This window comes from Salmo salar, chromosome 14, assembly GCF_965601325.2.
Source record: "Salmo salar chromosome 14, fSalSal1, whole genome shotgun sequence".
In the NCBI taxonomy this organism is placed as follows: domain Eukaryota; kingdom Metazoa; phylum Chordata; class Actinopteri; order Salmoniformes; family Salmonidae; genus Salmo; species Salmo salar.
The window spans coordinates 24051239-24072219 of NC_138304.1; the positions used below are offsets into that span (position 1 = coordinate 24051239).

The window sequence follows — 20981 nt, forward strand, 5'->3', positions numbered from 1 at the left end:
ATAATGTAAATATCCACCTAGTGATTTTCATATATTCCACCTGCAAGAACTCTACATAACTACATAAATCTGTTGATGCACTTACATGACTGCAGCTCTTCTGTTCCTTTGAGAAATGAAGTCCTTGGCTGAGGAAAAGCTCTCACTGCAAACTCTCAAAACAAACACAGTTAGTGTCACCAATGCACCATTACTTGATTGTTTTACATTGTCTTAGATACATACATAGCCACTGCACCTCTAAACTGTGTTTCAAATTAATGTGTAATATTTAATATATGATCTTTGGATAACTGTAATGAAATAAAGTACCTTTAAGTCTTTGTGTGCTCTTTGCTGAATACCGGCATGTTCTTCCATTCAGGACTCATTTATACTTCTCTTTATCATACATCTTTGTCTTGCAGGAAATGATCAGGATATCAGATATATAATGTACATACTTTTGACCTACTGGCCTACATTGCTCCACTGAAGAGACCACAAATTCAAAGCCTCACCTGTGGCCTACATTAGGTAGACCTTGGTCTTGTGTGCCAGTCTCAGTGTTGAAAGAGATCAGGTAGACCTAGGAAAGGTTTAGACTTTCAACACTATAGTTTTTAGGACCAGTTGTTGGCTACTCGACCATGTGTGTGGAGAAAAGATCAGGTTGAGTCCCAAATGGAACCCTATTCCCTATATAGTGAAGTACTTTTGACCAGTGCTTATAGGGCCTCTAGATGTGTACTACATGTGCATCTCCACCAAAATGTACCAATAACATGAAAAATATGATGTATTTATTCATTTAATAAAACACTTGAACACCAAAAAGCTGCAAATTCACAAGCAAAATGTATTACAGTGGTTCAATTGATCATATAGAAGATACACAACTGAAAACACAATACTGCATGACATTTTTCCCTCACATCATCTCTCTATGCCTCCTTCTCAAAACGCATCAGAGGAGAAGGAACCAGAAGGAGACAAAGAGGAAGGACATGAAGAATCAAGAAAATACAATAAGATACACGCAGTGAAGCAACACCCAGGGCCCAGTTTTTCAAACGTTTTCTGGATTTGGCCTATCGGATAGGATTAAGTGCATGGAAATAGAATGAATAGAATGGACAAATCGTTGACTTGAATGGGGATTCCCATTCCTGTCAGTCTATTTCTATGCATTTAATCCTATCCAATAGGCAAAATCCAGACAGATAACGTTTGAAAAACTGAGCCCAGCTGATTTAGTGGTCACAATGTCAACGGAGAAAAATACATTTACAACCAGCAGAGGGCAACATCATCTCATATTTTAAAATGTGCACTTCTCTACTAAATCTGAAGGCCTAATGAATAGTCCGAAGCAAATGTTTCTGGTAAACCGGAGTCTGACAACTACTTTCCAACCATTTTAGTCATTTGATAGACATCCACCTTTTCACGTTCATAATGGTTTAGATTAGAATAAAAAAAGCTGTGTCTGTTTATTTCAATACATTTACAGCTCCCATATACGATAATAAAAATGTTTGACTGATATCAGACACACATGTAATTGCAAATTATTTTCATAATACAATTCATCAACCATTATAAGGTGTGTGTTTCTCACTATCATGTGTGTTTCTCGCTATTGTCACTTCTTGAGCACGCATGCAAATAAAGTAACTGATGGAGCCATTTCTTGGAAGTCAAGGTGTCTGATAGATCTTTATCTGTTCATTTGGTTTGACTGTTCATATGGTTTCAATGTACTGGTGAAAATGTGGTTTAAATTCTCTATTGACAGGTTTTGTGCATTTAGAAACAACTGCAAGGTATCCACGTACATAACTTGATCAATGTACAATGACATTATTGTTTGAAATCATTTTTGGAGTCTTTATACACTTGATGACAACTTGCAGTTAAATATATAATACATGTAAATAGAAATAATATAACATAATATAAAATGATATAGAACATAAAATGTAATCTAATGTTCAATAGCAAATAATCACATGCATTACATGTGTATTTAGTATCTAGTATTTCCAAAATGTAAGCAGAGGTATTGCAGCATTCAACCCTGAAGAAGTCAGATACTAATATTGTTGAAGCTCTTGATAAAACCACAAGGCAGGTTTGACAAACTGGATGCAAAGCAGAACTGAAAAGTAGGAGTCCAAGTGAAATAATGTCTGTAAATAGAATAATTGTGAATTATTCTGTAATGCAATCAAGCAAATTATTATATATCATATTTTTTCTTTACAGCATCAATTTATGTCAACAATCTGTCAAACAAAAACAGAGTTAATTTCACTTACCTAGAACACCAGGGCCTTGACAGTAAATAGCACATTAAATGCCACGGCTTTGGCAAACAGCACTCTCAAACCATACACAACCAAGGATGTGAAGTTCATCTTGGTATAATCTGTAAAAAATAAATGTTGTCATTTCAGTGTTTTGCACACTTAGACTTGCTGAAATTTAAACATGTGTGCATTATGCAGTAAATGTACGGCAGTACAATTGACTTTACACCATGTTTTTACGAAGTGTAGCAAAGTATCACCAACCGGTATAGTTGGTGGTAGTAACATTGTTGAGGGGTTCATCTTTGCAATTGACAGAAGCAGTTGTAGCCGTGGTGTTATCTGAAAGCCAATAAGTGATTATTAAAAGTTATTTCTCATCATGTCATTTAAAGCCATCTTTACCATTCTCGATGAATGATTGAGATGTTCATTGATAAATATATTTATTTAATGAATTGTTCAAAGCCACAGTAATAATGTGAGGTATTACTGTATATAAATTATTACAGTTAGACACATCTGTAGAATCATCTTTATCATCAACGGGCGGCTCGACGTTGCCATCCATCTCACAACGCTTGATATTCTCTTTGGAGAATCCGGCAAAGAAGTAGGTACGTGTGGAAGATAAAGCTGCCTTGGTTGTGCTGAGTTGGACAGTATCATTATTCCCCAGGATCAGATTCATGTTTTTCGTACTAGGAAAGAAGCCTGTAGCCAGGCACACCTTGGGCTGGTCATCATCCCCACTCTTGTGTAGTGGGGTGAGGATGGAGAGTGTTGGGCGGGCAGCAATTCCATCTAGAAAATACAATAGGTTTAGGTTTATTTAAACATCTTGGTAAATATGCAGAAACACAAATAAAATGTTATGTCAGACAATATATATAAAAAACAGGTACAAATATATGATCTGAATCAGGGATGGGCAACTTTGACGGGGACCACAAAATCTGAACTCATCATAATGGGGCCGCAGTTGCTCGCGGGTCAGCGTACCCACATCCCACCCACCCACATTGCAAGCAAAACAATTTTTGTGACAGCAAAGACACATTCTCCAAGTTTTAGAGTACAGTTTGTGCAATTCTACACATTTTGCCATGCGGTGTAGAGAAAATGTTGCAGTTTTAAAGCAAGTTGTTGCAATTGAACACATTTTGCTTCAGATTCAGCAATTTTATAACAAATGTCATGTTATTCTACTCATTTTGCTATCGGGTGCAAGCGGAAAATAAAATGTTTGACAGCAAAACTACACATTTTTACACATTTGCCATAGGGTGTAGAGAAATGTTTGCCGTTTTTAATATGATTGAAATCTATGTGAGAATGAGTAACAAAATTAATGAGGGTCCCCCGGCCAGTGATTCAACCATGATAAAAAGTTTAGATTGCTGGCCACGAAACTAATTTGGCAATCTAAAAAATGTTAGCGGACATGGGCTAATTGACTGACTATCAGTGACTGACAGCCTTCAAAAGGGGGGCCGCCAGTTGCCCATCCCTGATCTAAATTGTCCAATGATAGTCTAACTAATATTTATTTTAATATCCAGATAATAAAATAATTCTGTATAATCTGATGGACAGTTTACTTTAAGTATTTCAGTAACTTAAATGATCAGACAAAGAAAATTAGAACTGGCCCCACATCACAAATCAACTTGTAACTTACAACATTATGTATTTTCTGTACGATAAAACCACTTGGTGTGGTAGATTTAGGTGGTTCATATACTGAAATACTGAATGATTATCATTATTATTACCATTATCTATCCAGCTTAGGCTCATTGAGATAAATCTATTTTACATGAGACCTGGTACGAGACAGCAATAGCACAGCAATGTTATAAATAATTTGAAATATTCAAAAACATATAGTGTGATAACTGAGAGCTTGGTCCAAAACTAAAGCTTTTGTTGCACATTCACAGCCTGTTTGCAAATATCATCTAAAATAAGGCTTTCTCACAAAACATTTGTAACATAGGCTACTTGTATCAAATTAACACACTTTCACCCCCTAGATATTTTTGATTTTCACAAATGTCCTAATTAACATGTTCATTATTGCAAATTGAGAATTTACTTACTGGGTTTAACAATGAGATTGATGGCTTTTCCAAATGTCATTGGCACTGTGGAACATGTCAGTACAAAAACCTCTTACATTTGGTTTGTATAATTACAGCGTTATGTCACTTCCAAATACAGTTTGGGACTAATGGCAGAGTCAAGATGGCAACCTATTTCATGTTTAAGTTTAAAAAAATATTTTCACACTTTCATAATCAAAGTTGTAAAACTAAGGCTAAGACCAACTTGAACAAATAACTACATATATTGCCATGTTAGCAAAGATAATGAACTAACTACTTACCAAAACTGTAGTGCAATTTGTTTGTCCAGTAGTGTCAGGTGCCTTGTTGACTTTTAAGGTTCTGAACATAGAAATTATGTTGAGGGTTTTTGTACAACGCAACATGAATATTCAGTCACTGTGGTATCCCACCAAACACTGTGAGAAAACGTAGCACAAAAACCCATACACATTGATATCATCAACCTTTGGATAGGTGTCATAGAACGACAATGTTTCCTGATAGACAGGTAGCATTTCCTTAGCATTCTGAAAAGTTTAAAAAGTCAATGATTTAAAAAAAAATAATGTAAAACGTTTTTCTACATTTTTTTTCTGTTTGTGAATCAGGCCCAGTAGAGAAAAAGTCATTCAAGCACTGTCTGAACCCCCTTTAAAGCAGCAATCAGCAGTTGAAACAATAACAAAGCAACTCCCCACCATTGTTTTGGTAGAAAGCTGAGGGATGGTGCTACAGAAATGTAACCACTCTCAAATTCATAGACAGAGCTATGGATGCAAGGACTGACCATCCATGACATTTACATTTTAACCATGTTTTGAGGCTATATAGTTGTAGAAAAATCCCATGGAGTTGGTGGAATAATCCTTTAATTCATTGCCACTTACTCAGCTGGGCCAGGGGCGCTTTAATTAGGTCAGGTGCAAATGTCCGACAGATCTCCACTCCATAAAGGGAGGAAATCACCATCGCCTGATCTCGCTGCTTTCTCTTCCTTCACTCCGTCTAATCCAGAAGTTCTGTACGTCCATGAATCCACCACAGACTACTCAGTAAATATACCACTTTATGGTTAAAGGAATTCCTGCCTCAGTCTCATCCATTCCTCTGTCACCTGACCACCTGTTCACCCTCAAAGTCTGTCATCCTACCTGTCCAGCTACCCACACAGATTCCACTAATCTTTCATTGGTCCTTTGAGCCGGATGATGACGGAACCAAAGACAGGTGAAAAGGAAATGAAGGGGGAGAAGGAGGAATTGTCTCCACTAGAAGGAGGGAGAAAGGAAGAGAGAGCAGCGGAGGGAAAGGTCTTGGAACAAAGAAAAGATCCAGGAGCTAAGCCTAAAGTAACAAAGGCTTCATCCTCAACCACCAGTAGCACCAGGAGAACCAGGCAAGCACCTGGTAATCTTAAGGATTATGTGGTTGAGTTTCCCACATCCAAGGGCAAGCCCAACAGAGCTCAAAGTGGTGATGGATCAGCTGTACGTTTCAGCCATTAACCATCCCCTCTGGGCCAAGTACCAGAAACTGCTTTGGGGCAGGAAAGTGTTCTACAGGAAGAACCTATGGAGGAGGTAACTCCCACCGCACAGGTCGACCAGCTTCCTGAGACAGGCTCCGCTCACCCCTTAACTGAAGCAAAATCGTCGAGGCACTCTAGACGGAGTGAGAGTTCGACCAGTAGATACCTCTTTGTAAGTGGCCATGGCAGCCGCCATTCACTAGCCCTCAGTGAATCACAGACCGATGTCCTACAAGAGAGGATGAAACTCTTAGCGTTGGAGGAAATTGAGCGTCAGATTGAGGAGGAACGACAGGCTGACGAACGATGTCACCTGTTGGATGTGCAGGCCCGTAGAGCTCTACAGGAAAGGGAATTCATTGCCAAGGACCTGGCACAGCAGCGACGGCACCGTCAGGCAAGAAGGGAATTGGAGGAGGCACGGATGGTCTCATCCTTCCTGGAGAGGAACGAACAGGGAGCTGACCTGACCACCCCTCCAGATTGGCCTTACCAGGCTGCCTTTCTTTCCCAATCTGCCCCTCTGGTACAGCATGGCACACAGTCACCGGAGGCTCCGAGGTCAACAGCCAACACGGAGCACGGGGGACAGGCTACTCCGCCAACGCCCTCTATGCCAGTGACAGAAATTAGCATTCCTCCATCTAGATAAAGCATCACTCCTTCGCCTTTCCGCCAATTACCAACCATGGCAAATCGTTCCTCTCGTCCAGGGCCCGGACCAGGCCAGTCCTAAGACAGCAGGTGGGAGGGCTCTCACCCAATTCCGGCTGCCACCCATGGAGGGTCTGGGACAGTAGGGGACAGGCCCAATGAGGCCACAGTGGGCTCATCAGAAGTCCCGGGTTTATCCTTCACGCAACCAGAAGAGGGAGCCAAAATTATGAAACTGCTGGTAGCCTCAGCCTATGGAATTCACAGACCCAAACTACCATACTTTGAGAGCGGAAAGGAGAGTGTATTTGTCCTTTTGGAAATGGCATTGGAGAGCCTACTTGGTATTCACAGTCATCTGACAGATCGCTACAAGTACCAAGTACTAATGGATCACTTGCGGTTTCCCAGTGCATACAAGCTGGCCCAATCCTTTATGCACTCCGCAACACCATACACTGCCGCTCTCCAGGCCCTGAAAGCGAGATATGGTGAGCCATGCCAGTTAGTCCAGAATGAACTAAACAACATCCTGAACACGTCTCCAATTAAGAGACCATGCTGCCTTCCAAGAGTTCTCCCTGGCTGTCCAATCCCTGACCTCGTTGCTCCAATCCGTTGAAGGAGAAGACGGGAACGAGCTGAAATGTGGCTCCCACGTGGACAGGCTTCTTAGCAAGCTTCCAGAGTCCCTCAGAGACAGTTTCATTGAACATTGTTTGAACAAAGGCATCCTGAAAGAGCGCTCGAGAAGCACCTATGCTCTCAGAGACCTGCCCGCATGGTTGCAGGTGAAAGCGAGGGCGAAGAGCATCGCTCACCAGGCGACAATCCCAGCCATAGCCTATGGGGGAAGGAAGGAGTTTGAGCGCCAGGAGGGACAAAAAAGGCCAAATCCCACTACTATGTACTTAAATAGTGAAGCCGGGGAGGAACCAGGGAAGAAGACCCCTTTCAAGAGCAAGAACATCAAATTCCAGCCTTACTGCCCATATTGCAATAGTAAGGGGCACTTCCTTGGCTCATGCCCCAGGGTAAAAAGGCTCACTCAACCTCAATTGAAGGCCTGGATCACTTCAGGCGAGCGATGCTACAAGTGTGCCTGTAGCCATAAGGCGGAGACCTGCACATTGAGGAAACCCTGCAATCGCTGTACGGAAATCCATCTCACAGTGTTGCATGATGTAATTCCCCAAGCACAGAAAGAACAGAGTATGCTCATGGTAGGAGTTGCAAAAGAGCTCTACCTCGACCAGCAGAACCGGTCTGCAAGGGTCATGTTGAAGGTGGTCAAGGTCACTCTGCAAAGTGAAGGGAGAAGCATTGATACATTCGCCGTTCTAGATGATGGGTCTGAACGAACAATCATTCTCCCGGCGGCCACCCGTCAGCTTAACCTGGAGGGGACCCCCGAGACCCTTAATCTCAGAATGGTGCGACATGATGTTATCCAAATGAAAGGCTCTGCTGTGACCTTCAGCATTTCACCTTCAGGAAACAGGGATGTGGCCTATACCATCACCAATGCCTTCACGGCAGATGGCCTGAATCTTGCAGAGCACTCCTGCCCGGTAAGTGTTCTACAGAAACAATATCCTCATCTCCGAGGATTGCCTCTTCCTAGCCTGGCCAGAGTAGCGCCACTTATCCTGATTGAGTCAGACCACCCACATCTCATCACCCCGACTGAGCCTATACGAGCTGGACCAGAAGGCGGGCCCGTTGCTATCCATACATCCTTGGGTTGGGCTGTGCAAGGTTCAGCCCATTTACTTCTCTCCATCCAAGTTGTACAGTCTCAGCAAGTCCTCTTCACCAGAAGAAATCCAGCTCCATCCCCCTGTCCAGCCACTGACCTCCTTCGGAATGTTGAGATGCTCTGGAAGATGGACACCTTCTCCAACCGGAAGCTACAGGAGGTCATCCGCTCTAAACAAGACTCCTATGCATTAGACCTCCTGGAGAAGCGCACCACCACCACTGAAATGGATGGCGTTCAGAGGTACGCGACCCCACTGCTACGGGTGCCCAACCATCCTCCTCTGGCAACCACGACACGGGCTGTACTCCCACTATTGCGTGGAACGGAGCGAAGCCTGGTGAAGAATCCTGAGCTTGCTGAAGTTCATAACCAAGAGATTCATAACCTTGTAAAGGCAGGCTATGTCACCAAAGTGACAGCTCAAGAAGAGGGAAACGCACTCAGGGAATCCTGGTATCTCCCTCACCATGTTATCCAGCAACATAGTGGGAAGTACAGACTTGTCTTCAACTGTTCATTCCAAGCTGCTGGTCAAAGCCTGAATGACTGTCTACTCCCCGGACCAACTTTAGGTCCTTCCTTGCTCGGTGTCCTTCTCTGGTTCCGGCAGCACTCTACAGCCATCAGTGGAGACATTAAAGCCATGTTTCATCAGATTCGTCTGCTGCCTTCCGACACCACACTGCTCCGGTTCATATGGCGAGATATGGAACGAGACGCAGAGCCCACAATCTATGAATGGCAAGTACTCCCATTTGGCACCACCTGCAGTCCTTGCTGTGCCATATACGCTCTGCAGAGACACTCACGGGAGCACCCAGACAGTGACCCAGAAGTATGGGATTCAGTGGAAAATGCCTTCTATGTGGATAACTGCTTACAGAGCGTTCCATCCACGGCTGAAGCGAAAGCACTCCTTGACAAAGTACGGAATCTCCTGTCCAAAGGGGGATTTGAGGTCCGACAGTGGGCGAGTAACAGAGCGGAGGTTATCCAGCACCTCCCGCCACAAGCCAGGTCTAGTAGCAGTGAACTATGGCTATCGCAGTCTGGCGCTAACCCACAAGAGCCCACTCTAGGACTGAGATGGAGCTGCATACCGGATACCCTGGGGTACAAGCACCGCTCAGCCCTGAGTACCGAAACCCCCACTCTGCGCACCATCTATCGGACCCTGGCCAGTCAATACGATCCCCTTGGGTATATTCTGCCATACACAACCCGGGCCAAAGTCTTAGTCCAGGACCTGTGGCAGACCAAGAGGGACTGGGATGAACTGATCCACCCGGCTGACCTAGTGGAACGATGGATCTGTTGGGAAACAGAGTTATCGCTCTCTGAAGTCCAAATGTCAAGATGTTATGTACGACCCTGTGCTGACCAACTGGGATCATACCTGGAACTGCATGTGTTTTGTGATGCTTCGGAGCCAGCTTATGGGGCGGTTTCCTATCTAAGAGTGGAGGATAAGGCAGGCCACACCCATGTCTCCTTCGTCTTGGCCAGGTCCAGGGTCGCACCCAAGAAGCAGTTGTCAATGCCTAGGCTGGAACTCAGTGCTGCCCTTTTCGGAGCCCAGTTGGCATCGACCTTGCGAGCCGAGCTCACCTTGCCAATCCAAAGGGTCATCTACTGGAGTGATTCAACCACTGTATTGACCTGGCTCAAGTCGGAGTCCTGCAGGTATAAGGTGTTCGTCGGAACTCGCATTGCGGAAATCCAAGACCTAACAGAAGTCCAAGACTGGAGGTATGTTGGCAGCGTAAACAATCCTGCTGATGATGTTACTCGTGGTAAAACACTTAAGGAACTGGCTCAACCCTATCGCTGGAGTTTGGGGCCACCATTCTTGTCCCAACCAGAGAACGAGTGGCCGACAGCCCCCAGGTGTGCAGCCCCTCCGCAACCAACTGAAACTCATGAGTTAAGGAAGTCCGTCCAATGCTACAGCATCTCTACGGAACCAATAACAGCTCTCCCTTACCTGACACAATCCCAAACCCTGCCGGATCAGATCACCACCACAAACCAGACCTCAGATGGGGTGGCTTCCATACCCACCTCCCTCACGGCAGAGACACTACTCCTCCAGCATGCACAAGCAGTTAGCTTCCCTGAGGAGCTAAAAGCTCTGAAAGCCGGTAGGGAAGTGGCTAAGGACAGCCGTCTTCTCTCTCTTGCCCCAGAATATGATCAAATCCTTGGAGTGAGCAGAGTCGGAGGGAGGCTGCGCCAAGCAGAAGTTTTGGATCCCGAAGCTATCCACCCAATTATCCTTGACTCCAGACACCCTAGTACCAGGCTCCTCATCAAGAGTTATGATGAGAGGCTTCTCCACCCAGGGCCAGAGAGAGTCTATGGGGAGATGAGGCGGAAGTACTGGATACTTGGAGGACGAGGAGCCATTCGTAAGCACCAATACGCCTGCGTGGAATGTCAGAGATGGCGGGCCAGAGCCACGGTGCCCAAAATGGCAGATTTACCCCCTGCTCGCTTGCGCCTCCTCAAACCACCCTTCTGGTCAACAGGAGTCGATTGCTTTGGCCCCTTGACGATCAAGCCAGGTCATTGAGTGGAAAAGCGCTGGGGCATTCTATTCAAGTGTTTGACCACTAGATGTGTCCACCTGGACCTACTGGAGAGTTTAGATACTGAAGCCTTCCTCATGGCCCTACGGCGGTTTATCTCCTGACGGGGGAAACCCTACGAGATCCTGGCTGACAGAGGCACAAACTTCAAGGCAGGAGAAGCCAGGTTAGAGGAAGCCTTCCAAGCCATGGAACCCAGCCTCCAGGATCAGCTGATGGACCAACAAATCTCATTCAAATGTAACCCTCCAGGAGCTCCTCATTTTGGAGGAACATGGGAGCGAGAGATCAAATCTGTAAAGACGGCCTTACGAGTTGTACTGGGGGACCAAACTGTCATGGAAACTGTCTTGCGGACTGTCCTGATAGAGGTGGAAGGGATACTGAACTCCAAAACCTTGGGATATCTCTCTGCAGACGTCGCTGACCCCAATCCGGTTACACCGAATATGCTCTTGATGGGACGCCGAGATGCGTCACTTCCTCAAGCCATGTATGCTGATACCAACCTCGTTGGCAGGCGCCGGTGGCGACACAGCCAGATCTTGGCTAACCATTTCTGGGCCCGATTAATTCGGGATTACCTACCAAGTCTACAGCACAGAGGGAAATGGCGGAGAGAAATGGCCAGCCTGGAAACTGGCCAAGTAGTAATGATGGTGGACCCTCAGCTGCCTCGAGCCTCCTGGCCGGTGGGCCGTATCACTAAGATCATGCCTGGGACTGATGGTCGCGTTAGATCGGTGGAGATCCAGGTAAAGAACTGGACATATATCCGGCCAGTTGCCCGACTAATTCCTCTCCCTGAGATGACAGAGGACGGGGAGCAATGAGCCTTTTTTGAGGAGTGTGGAAATTAACCAATTTCCAGGGTGGCTGTAGATAAAGCCCATGGAGTTGGTGGAATAATCCTTTAATTCATTGCCACTTACTCAGCTGGGCCAGGGGTGCTTTAATTAGGTCAGGTGGAAATGTCCAACTGATCTCCACTCCATAAAGGGAGGAAATCACCATCGCCTGATCGCGCTGCTTTCTCTTCCTTCACTCCGTCTAATCCAGAAGTTCTGTGCGTCCATGAATCCATTATGATTAAAGGAATTCCTGCCTCAATCTCATCCATTCCTCTGTCACCTGACCCGTGACCACCTGTTCACCCTCACTGTCAGTCATCCTACCTGTCCAGCTACCCACACAGATTCCACTAATCTTTCAATAGTGTTTGTTTATATTACATTTGTTTACAAACATTGGAGTAAAACAAGCTTATAATTTGGGTTCTGTTGGTGTATGACAATTGCTCATGAGGCATTTATAAGTTATATTCTTCAAGAATCAATGCGCAGCCAGTCTACTTATCATTAAAAGTGCCAAAACGTATGCAGCAAGTGCAGATTTCCTCTTTAAGTAAGTGTCATCTAACGAAGTTTAACTATACTTCCTTAGGTACATTTACTGTAGGTGTAAATGATCAAAGGATCCAGCCATAACCTTTTGGGTAAAACATTTTACTGTCCTCCCTTTTGATGACGTAAATGTAAATGGTGGAGACCACACTTTTTTGTTTTAAAGCAAGTTTGCTGCAATTATACATATTTTACCATGGGGCGGAGAGAAGATTTAGCATTTTATAACAAATATCATGCAGTTCTACAGCTAATTTCCGGCAATTATACCCATTCCTGCAATAATACACCTCTTAATAGGATGTCCGGTCGGTAATTCGAAGTTTAGATTGATTGGTAGGTTAATCTAGCCAGCTATTTTTTTTAACATACTGTAGGCTAATTGAGTGACTGTTTCTACCTAGGTTTCCATCCAATTCACGACAGATTTTCATGAGAATATTATAAAACCTGCATGAAAATATGCTCATTTCCCCACTAGAGGCGTGTTTCCATCTGGCTGATTTTGTTGCGGATAAAAGGCTGTGCGTGATGACGTACTGTACATTAAAAAAAAAAACTTTTGTGCTTGTTTTCATGTACAGAAAAAAAACATGAGTTTAATGTGTTTACATTGCATTTTCCACATCAACCAAGGGTTTTGTCACACAAACTGTTGCAATAAATGGCAAACTTGCTGGTTTGCGCATGCGCCTCTATAAGTGGACACTGGACAGCAGTGTTGTGTTCGAGACCACCTAAAGCGAGACAGAGTCAAGACCATGATTGTAACTGTGTCAGATCGCCACCATAAGAGCTCAAAATATAGATATGGATTCTTTAGGCATTCAAAATGGTTTTAAAAAAATGCATGCTGAGAAATAGAGAGCCAGTCTACAAATTGTTTCTAAGCAACCCCCGGTCTCCCCTTAGTGAGTGCAAGACAAAGAAAATTGCCCAGACTCCCATACTAGTGGAGTAAGAAAATTCCCACAAGGATGACAAGGTTTGAGGATATCTTTCAACAAATAAAGGACAGTAATGTTATGAGTAAAGTATGAACCATACTTTATAAATGTGTCATGAAAGAAGCGTGTATTTGTTGACTGAACAGGGGTTAATAAGAATGAGTTTTCTCCTCTGCTGGTCTCAGGAAGAAATTACTAGTCTTCATGCTCCAATCATCATTGTCCGAGACAAAGTCAAGACCCAATCAAAATGTATTCGACACATAGACAAGACCAAGACACTCAATACATGGTCTCGAGACCGGACTTGAGAGTACTACAACACTGCTGGACAGGTTAGGTTAAATGATGAAATTCAGAAGAGAAAGATACATTTGATTTGTTAATTGGCAGCTAAGCACCGATCATCATGTCACTAGCATACAAATAAGGCCAGCCCTGATGATCAGTTGTATTTATTTGTAAGTTTTTGTTCAGGTACATAACTAGTTTGAGTCAATGTGGTACGCCAATCCACACACTGAAATACTGCTCAGCAAAAACTCTTCAATCATTTGTTGTATTGATGTGAGATATTAACAGGTGACTTGTGCATGTGGAAAACTAGGGTTTCCTGAGTGTGTGTGGTGAGGAGGGAGGGTGACAAGTCTGTGTGAAAACGTGAAATTCTTTTTCAGTTCTTCTTGATAGCAATAAGCCTACATAACACAGTCAAAATGATCCATTGTATACACCCATTTAGTTACTTTCTATACAAATTCTAAACCATACTAAATCTATCAGAATACAAGTACAGTATGAATGTAAATCATACACAAATGTATTATACATGCTTTTGTCCTGAATAGTGAGCTGTAGGTAAAGTAAACTACCAAAATACTTTGAGAAACCATACAAACAGTATGTGATAGTCGGAGCATTCCATATGACTACAATCACTTTCTGACTGTACCCCTTTTTGACTTTAATAAAACCTTTCATACGTTTGCCCATGGTGGAGGTGGTCAGAAAGTTACTTTTTGAACCGGAATGCCAAAACATTCAGGAGCTAGAGGTGCTCAAGTTGACCCATTTGAAAGCTTACAAACAGGGTTGTCACACGGTTTTAGGATTTATTGGAAACTTTTTAATAAAACATTTTCTCATCTTCACAAATGTTGTAGCTTAGACCCTATTTTATGTCATCTGAAGTGTTTATGTTGTGCCCACAATCGGTTGAGACACAGAATACTCTTGAATACTACATTTCAAATCATAGATATAGAATTCATAGAATGTATTCATAATTCAGACTCCTGCAATTTAGGTGGTACACCATAGACATTCAAATGAAATTTTACTTCCAATTACTACCAGAAAGATGGCCACAGGCACTGTCGAATGTCAACTTGAATGGGAATGTATATTCTATTATCAATATTTCTACGATTTCAATAGGATTCCTATGGAGGATTTACAGTATAATTTATAACAATGGATATTCCCAATCAAGTCAACATCCTCTGATGTGTGGACCTCCAACCATCTTTGTTGCCTTGTTTCAAAGTTTTAATTACAACTTTATTCACATTTTAGTACATTTAGAGTGCATTCGGAAAGCATTCAGACCCGTTGACTTTTTGCACATTTTGTCACGTTACAGCCTTATTCTAAAATTGATTCAATATTTTTCCCCTCAATCTACAGACAATACCCCATAATAAAAAAGCAAAAACAGGTTTAGAAGTTTTAGCGAATTTATTAAAAATGAAAAACAGAAATGCCTTATTTACATAAGTATTCAGACCCTTTACTATGAGACTCGAAATTGAGCTCAGGTACATCCTCTTTCCACTGACCATCCTTGAGATGTTTCTACAACTTGATTGGAGTCCACCTGTGGTAAATTCAATTGATTGGACATGATTTGGAAAGGCACACACACCTGTCTATATTAGGTCCCACAGTTGACAGTGCATGTCAGAGCAAAAACCAAGACATGAGGTCGAAGGAATTGTTCGAGACAGGATTGTGTTGAGGCACAAATCTGGGGAAGGGTAACAAAAAATGTCTGCAGCATTGAAAGTCCAAGAACAGAGTGGCCTCCATCATTCGTAAATGGAAGAAGTTTGGAAACCCCAAGACTCATCCTAGAGCTGGCCGCCCAGCCAAACTGAGCAATCGGGGGTGAAGGGCCCTGGTCAGGGAGGTGACCGAGAACCCGATGATCACTCTGACAGAGTGTGTGGAATGGTACTGCTTGACCTACAGAAGGCCTTTGATACAGTTAACCACTGTCTCCTAATCTCCAAACTGGAGGCACTGGGGTTAAGCAGTATCCCTCTAGGCTGGGTAAAGTCCTATTTAATCAGGAAAGAAGCAAGTAGTAGAGGTTAATGGTTCACTGTCTCAGGCAAAACCAATGAGTTGTGGCGTTACGCAGGGGAGCGTGCTTGGGCCTCTGCTGTTTTTATTGTATATTAACGATATGAAAGATGCTTGTTCTTGCCGTCTTTTTCTTTATGCGGATGACTCTACAGTTCTGGTGTCTCACAAAAGTAAAACTGTTGGAGCACAGAGCTTACTAACATTAGCAAATGGCTTGGAGATAAGCTATCTCTGCACTTAGGGAAAACTGAAGAAATTATTTTTGGATCCAGACCAAAATTGTGTAGGTCGTCTGAAATGAGAGGAGTTAGGGGATGTGCTGACTACTAAAACCTCTGTTAGCTACTTGGGATGTATCCTTGATGAAAACTTGGGAGGTGTGAGCATGGCCAATAAGGTGCTAGGGAAGGTTAATGCCAGGACTAAGTTTTTGGCTAGAAAGTCCAAGCTGCTTGATAAGGACTCCAGGAAAGTGCTAGCAACTGCCCTCATTCAATGCCATTTTGACTATGCTAGTACTTCCTGATTTGGGGGCTTATCTAAACTTATGAAGGGGAAGCTCCAGATATCCCAGAATAAGCTGATCAGGGTAGTATTGAAGGTGAGTCCACGTACTCACATAGGCAGGAGCTGCTTTCAGGAACTAAATTGGCTGCCTGTTGAGGTTAGGGTATCCCAAATTAGACTAGGTTTGGTTTAAAGGAGTATTTATGGTCCTGCACCCAGATATCTAAGTGATTACTTTCCTCGTGTTAGGGATGCACACAATCACAGCACCAGATCAGGTGTTGCTGATGTGTGCTTATACAGGTTCAGGAGTAATGCTGGGAAAGGTACTTTCTTGTATACTGGAGCCTCAGAAAGGAATGAGTTGCCTCTGCCTATAAAAACAACGTCCTCTCTGGACAGCTTTAAAAATAAAGTAAAAATATGTTTGATGTCTTCTGTGCCCATATGAATAACCCCTATGATGTAACTGGAATGATGAGATAGATGTTCTTCTATGTTTTTGTTTTATTATTTCACCGTCACACTGTGTTTGATCTTGTCTAGCCATCTTGTCTCAAGAGGACCACAATGGAAATAAGTCCCAGACTGTGTGTTATCCTCAATGATTTTATGCATGTATGCCTTTTAAGTTGTATGTGTGCTTGTTTTTTTTTAAATGGTCAAATTAATAAACTAAAAGATCCCCAGAGTTCCTCTGTGGAGACGGGAGAACCTTGCAGAAGGACAAACATCTCTGCAGCACTCCACCAATCAGGCCTCTATGTCAGAGTGGCCAGATGGCAGCCACTCCTCAGTAAAAGGCAAATGACAGCCCACTTGGAGTTCACCAAAAGGCACCTAAAGGACTCAGACCATGAGAAACAAGATTCTCTGGTCTGATGAAATCAAGATTTAACTCTTTGGCCTGAATGCCAAGTGTCACGTCTGGAGGAAACTTGGCACACTCCCTATGGTGAAGCACGGTGGAGGCAGCATCATGCTGCAGGCATGTTTTTCTGCGGCAGGGACTGGAAGACTAGTCAGGATCGAGGGAAAGATGAACAGAGCAGAGTTTAGAGAGATCCTGGATGAAAACCTGCTCCAGAGCGGTCAGGACCTCAGACTGGGGTGAAGGTTCACCTTCCAACAGGACAATGACCCTAAGCACACAGACAAGACAAAGCAGGAGTGGCTTCGGGACAAGTTTCCGAATGTCCTTGAGTGGCCAAGCCAGAGCCCGGACTTGAACTCAATCGAACTTCTCTGGAGAGACCTGAAAATAGCTATGCAGCGATGCTACCCATCCAACCTGACAGAGCTTGAGAGGATCTGAAGAAAAGAATGGGAGAAACTCCCCAAATACATGTGTGCCAAGCTTGTAGCGTCGAAATCAAGACTTGAGGCTGTAATTGCTGCCAAAGGTGCTTCAACAAAGTACAACTTTTTAAAAACATTTCTCACATTTCAAACAAACACATTTTCTCTCAAAATTTTTGCTTTGTCATTATGGGGAATTGAGTGTAGATTGAGGGGGAAAAACTATTTAAATCGATTTTAGAATAAGGCTCTAACATAAAATGTAGAAAAAGTGAAGGGTTCTAAATATTTCCCGAATGCACTGTAGATAGTGTGGTCTCAATCAAATGGTCCATAGCCTAAATAGCCTATAGGCACACTTGATATTGTGCTCCCAGCGGAGAATGAGATGAAGGTCAACTAATTCTAAAACTGAGAAATATAATAATTTCCTCAATTACAAAAGGACATGACCCTCCCATGGACTACATTTTCAAAAACATACTAAAGCCTCCCCTTGACTGAAATTGAAAAGAAAAGCATGACCCTACCCCATTTTCCTCCAGATACCCATTATGTAAATGTTGATCCATCCCTAATGTTGGAAGATTAGTGTTTTTAGAATTATAGGGAGAATAGTGTACAATAGTAGGCTATACCTTCATACAGTTGAAGTCGGAAGTTTACATACACTTAGGTTGGAGTCATTAAAACTGTTTGGGAAAGGTGTGCCGCTAGCGGGACACCTCGACAACAGCCGGTGAAATTGCAGAGCGCCAAATTCTAATTACTATAAATATTTAACTTTCATAAAATCACAAGTGTAATACATCAAAATAAAGCTTAACTTGTTGTTAATCCGTGTCAGATTACAAAAAGGCTTTACGGCGAAAGCAAACCATGCGATTATCTGAGGACAGCGCCCCGCATACAAACACATGAAACATTTCAACCAGGCAGGTGCGACACGAAAGTCAGAAATAGCGATATAAAAAATGCCTTACCTTTGATGATCTTCTTCTGTTGGCACTCCAAAAGGTCCCAGTTACATCACAAATTATCCTTTTGTTTGATAATGTCCTTTATATTCATTAAAACTCCGTTTAGCCAGCGCGCTTCAGTCAATAATCCATCCAGTTTCCCTCCATCAAAATGCATACAAAATGAATCCCAAACATTTCTAAAACTTTTCCAAACAAGTCAAACAACGTTTATAAATCAAACCTTAGGTATCCTAATACGCAAATAAACTATAACATTTAAGACGGAGAATAGTATGTTTATTACCGGAGATAAATAAGAAAGAATGTGCTTTCATCCACGCACTTGGAAACACTACAGCCAAAATGGGAGCCACCTAGAAAAACTACAATTTCTGGGTAATTTTCTCAAAAACCAGCCTGAAAGTCTTTCTAAAGACTGTTGACATCTAGTGGAAGCCCTAGGAAGTGCAATCTGGGAGGGATGAAAATAGTGGTAAGCTTAATGTTTTTTTGGGGGGGGGATGGTTTGTCCTCGGAGTTTCGCCTGCCATATCAGTTCTGTTCTACTCACAGACATAATTAACTTGTTATGGATAGGGGGCAGTATTTTCACAGCCAGATAAAAAACATACCCGATTTAATCTGGTTATTACTCCTGCCCAGAAACTAGAATATGCATATAATTAGTAGCTTTGGATAGAAAACACTCCAAAGTTTCTAAAACTATTTGAATGGTGTCTGTGAGTATAACAGAACTCATATGGCAGGCCAAAACCTGAGAAGATTCTACACAGGAAGTACCCTGTCTGACAATTTCTTGGCCTTCTTTGTCATCTCTATCCAAAACAAAGGATCTCTGCTGTAACGTGACACTTTCTACGGCTCCCATAGGCTCTCAGAAGGCGCCAGAACGTTGAATGATGACTCTGCTGTCCATGGCTGAAAAACAGTAGCGCATTTGGTAAGTGGTCGATCTGAGAACAATGAGACGGGCGTGCACGTGAAGAGTCCATTTTAGATTTTGAGTCTTTGAACGGAAAGGATATCTCCCGGTCGGAATATTATCGCTTTTTTACGAGAAAAATCACATAAAAATTGATTTTAAACAGCGTTTGACATGCTTCGAAGTACGGTAATGGAATATTTTGAATGTTTGTCACGATACGCGTCCGCGCGTCACCCTTCGGATAGTGTCTTGAACGCACAAACAAAACGCCGCTATTTGGATATAACTATGGATTATTTGGAACCAAACCAACATTTGTTGTTGAAGTAGAAGTCCTGGGAGTGCATTCTGACGAAGAACAGCAAAGGTAATCCAATTTTTCTTATAGTAAATCTGACTTTGGTGAGTACCAAACTTGGTGGGTGTCAAATTAGCTAGCCCGTGATGGCGAGCTATCTACTCAGAATATTGCAAAATGGACACCGCGATTGCATAAAGGAGTTCTGTATCTATAATTCTTAAAATAATTGTTATGCTTTTTGTGAACGTTTATCATGAGTAATTTAGTAAATTCATCCGGAAGTGTTCGGTGGGAATGCTAGTTCTGAACGTCACATGCTAATGTAAAAAGCTGTTTTTTGATATAAATATGTACTTGATTGAACAAAACATGCATGTATTGTATAACAATGTCCTAGGAGTGTCATCTGATGAAGATCATCAAAGGTTAGTGCTGCATTTAGCTGTGGTTTTGGTTTTTGTGACATTATATGCTAGCTTGAAAAATGGGTGTCTGGTTATTTCTGGCTGGGTACTCTGCTGACATAATCTAATGTTTTCCTTTCGTTGTAAAGCCTTTTTGAAATCGGACAGTGTGGTTAGATAAAGGAGAGTCTTGTCTTTAAAATAGTGTAAAATAGTCATATGTTTGAAAAATGGAAGTTTTCGGATTTTCGAGGAGTTTGTATTTCGCGCCACGCCTTATCATTGGATATTGGAGTGGTGTTCCGCTAGCGGAACGTCTAGATGTAAGTCGTTAACAGTTTTAGAACCTTTAGAGTGTTTTCTATCTAAATCTATATGCATATCCTAGCTTCTGGGCCTGAGTAACAGGCAGTATACTTTGGGCACGCTTTTCATCCGGACGTGAAAATACTGCCCCCTATCCCAAAGAAGCTTTAAAACTCGTTTTTCAACCACTCCACAAATTTCTTGTTAACAAAATATAGTTTTGGCAAGTCGGTTAGGACATCTACTTTGTGCATGACAAGTAATTTCTCCAACAATTGTTTAGACAGATTATTTCATTTTTAATTCAATGTATCACAATTCCAGTGGGTCAGAAGTCGACTGTGCCTTTAAACACCTTGGAAAATTCCAGAAAATGATGTCATGGCTTTAGAAGCTTCTGATAGGCTAATTGACACCATTTGAGTCAATTGGACGTGTACCTATGGATGCATTTCAAGGCCTACTTTCAAACTCGGTGCCTCTTTGCTTGACATCATGGCAAAATCAGCCAAGACCTCAGAAAAAACATTGTAGACCTCAAGTCTAGTTCATCCTTGGGAGCAATTTCCAAACGCCTGAAGATACCACGTTCATCTGTACAAACA

At 42.7% G+C, this 20981-nt stretch overlaps 1 protein-coding gene across 1 annotated transcript; it reads right to left on the reverse strand.

The window, feature by feature from the left end:
* Positions 1-765: 765 nt before the first annotated feature.
* On the reverse strand, positions 766-4435 carry trdc (T-cell receptor delta constant). Its single transcript, XM_045694084.2, has 5 exons — positions 4394-4435; positions 2802-3095; positions 2556-2633; positions 2301-2410; positions 766-2171 (listed from the first exon to the last, which is right to left on the reverse strand). The coding sequence occupies exons 1-4, from the start codon at positions 4431-4433 to the stop codon at positions 2301-2303; spliced, it is 522 nt and encodes a 173-aa protein (XP_045550040.2). The 5' UTR covers positions 4434-4435; the 3' UTR covers positions 766-2171.
* Between the last annotated feature and the right edge of the window lie 16546 nt (positions 4436-20981).

Bases quoted from the DNA above. Each gene is read 5' to 3' on its own strand.
- trdc (XM_045694084.2), bottom strand. From the start codon at position 4,433: ATGACATTTGGAAAAGCCATCAATCTCATTGTTAAACCCA. The intron at 3,096-4,393 runs GTAAGTAAATTC...TGTATTTTCTAG, and splicing joins CAATCTCATTGTTAAACCCA to ATGGAATTGCTGCCCGCCCA. The intron at 2,411-2,555 runs GTTGGTGATACT...TATTTTTTACAG, and splicing joins TACTACCACCAACTATACCG to ATTATACCAAGATGAACTTC.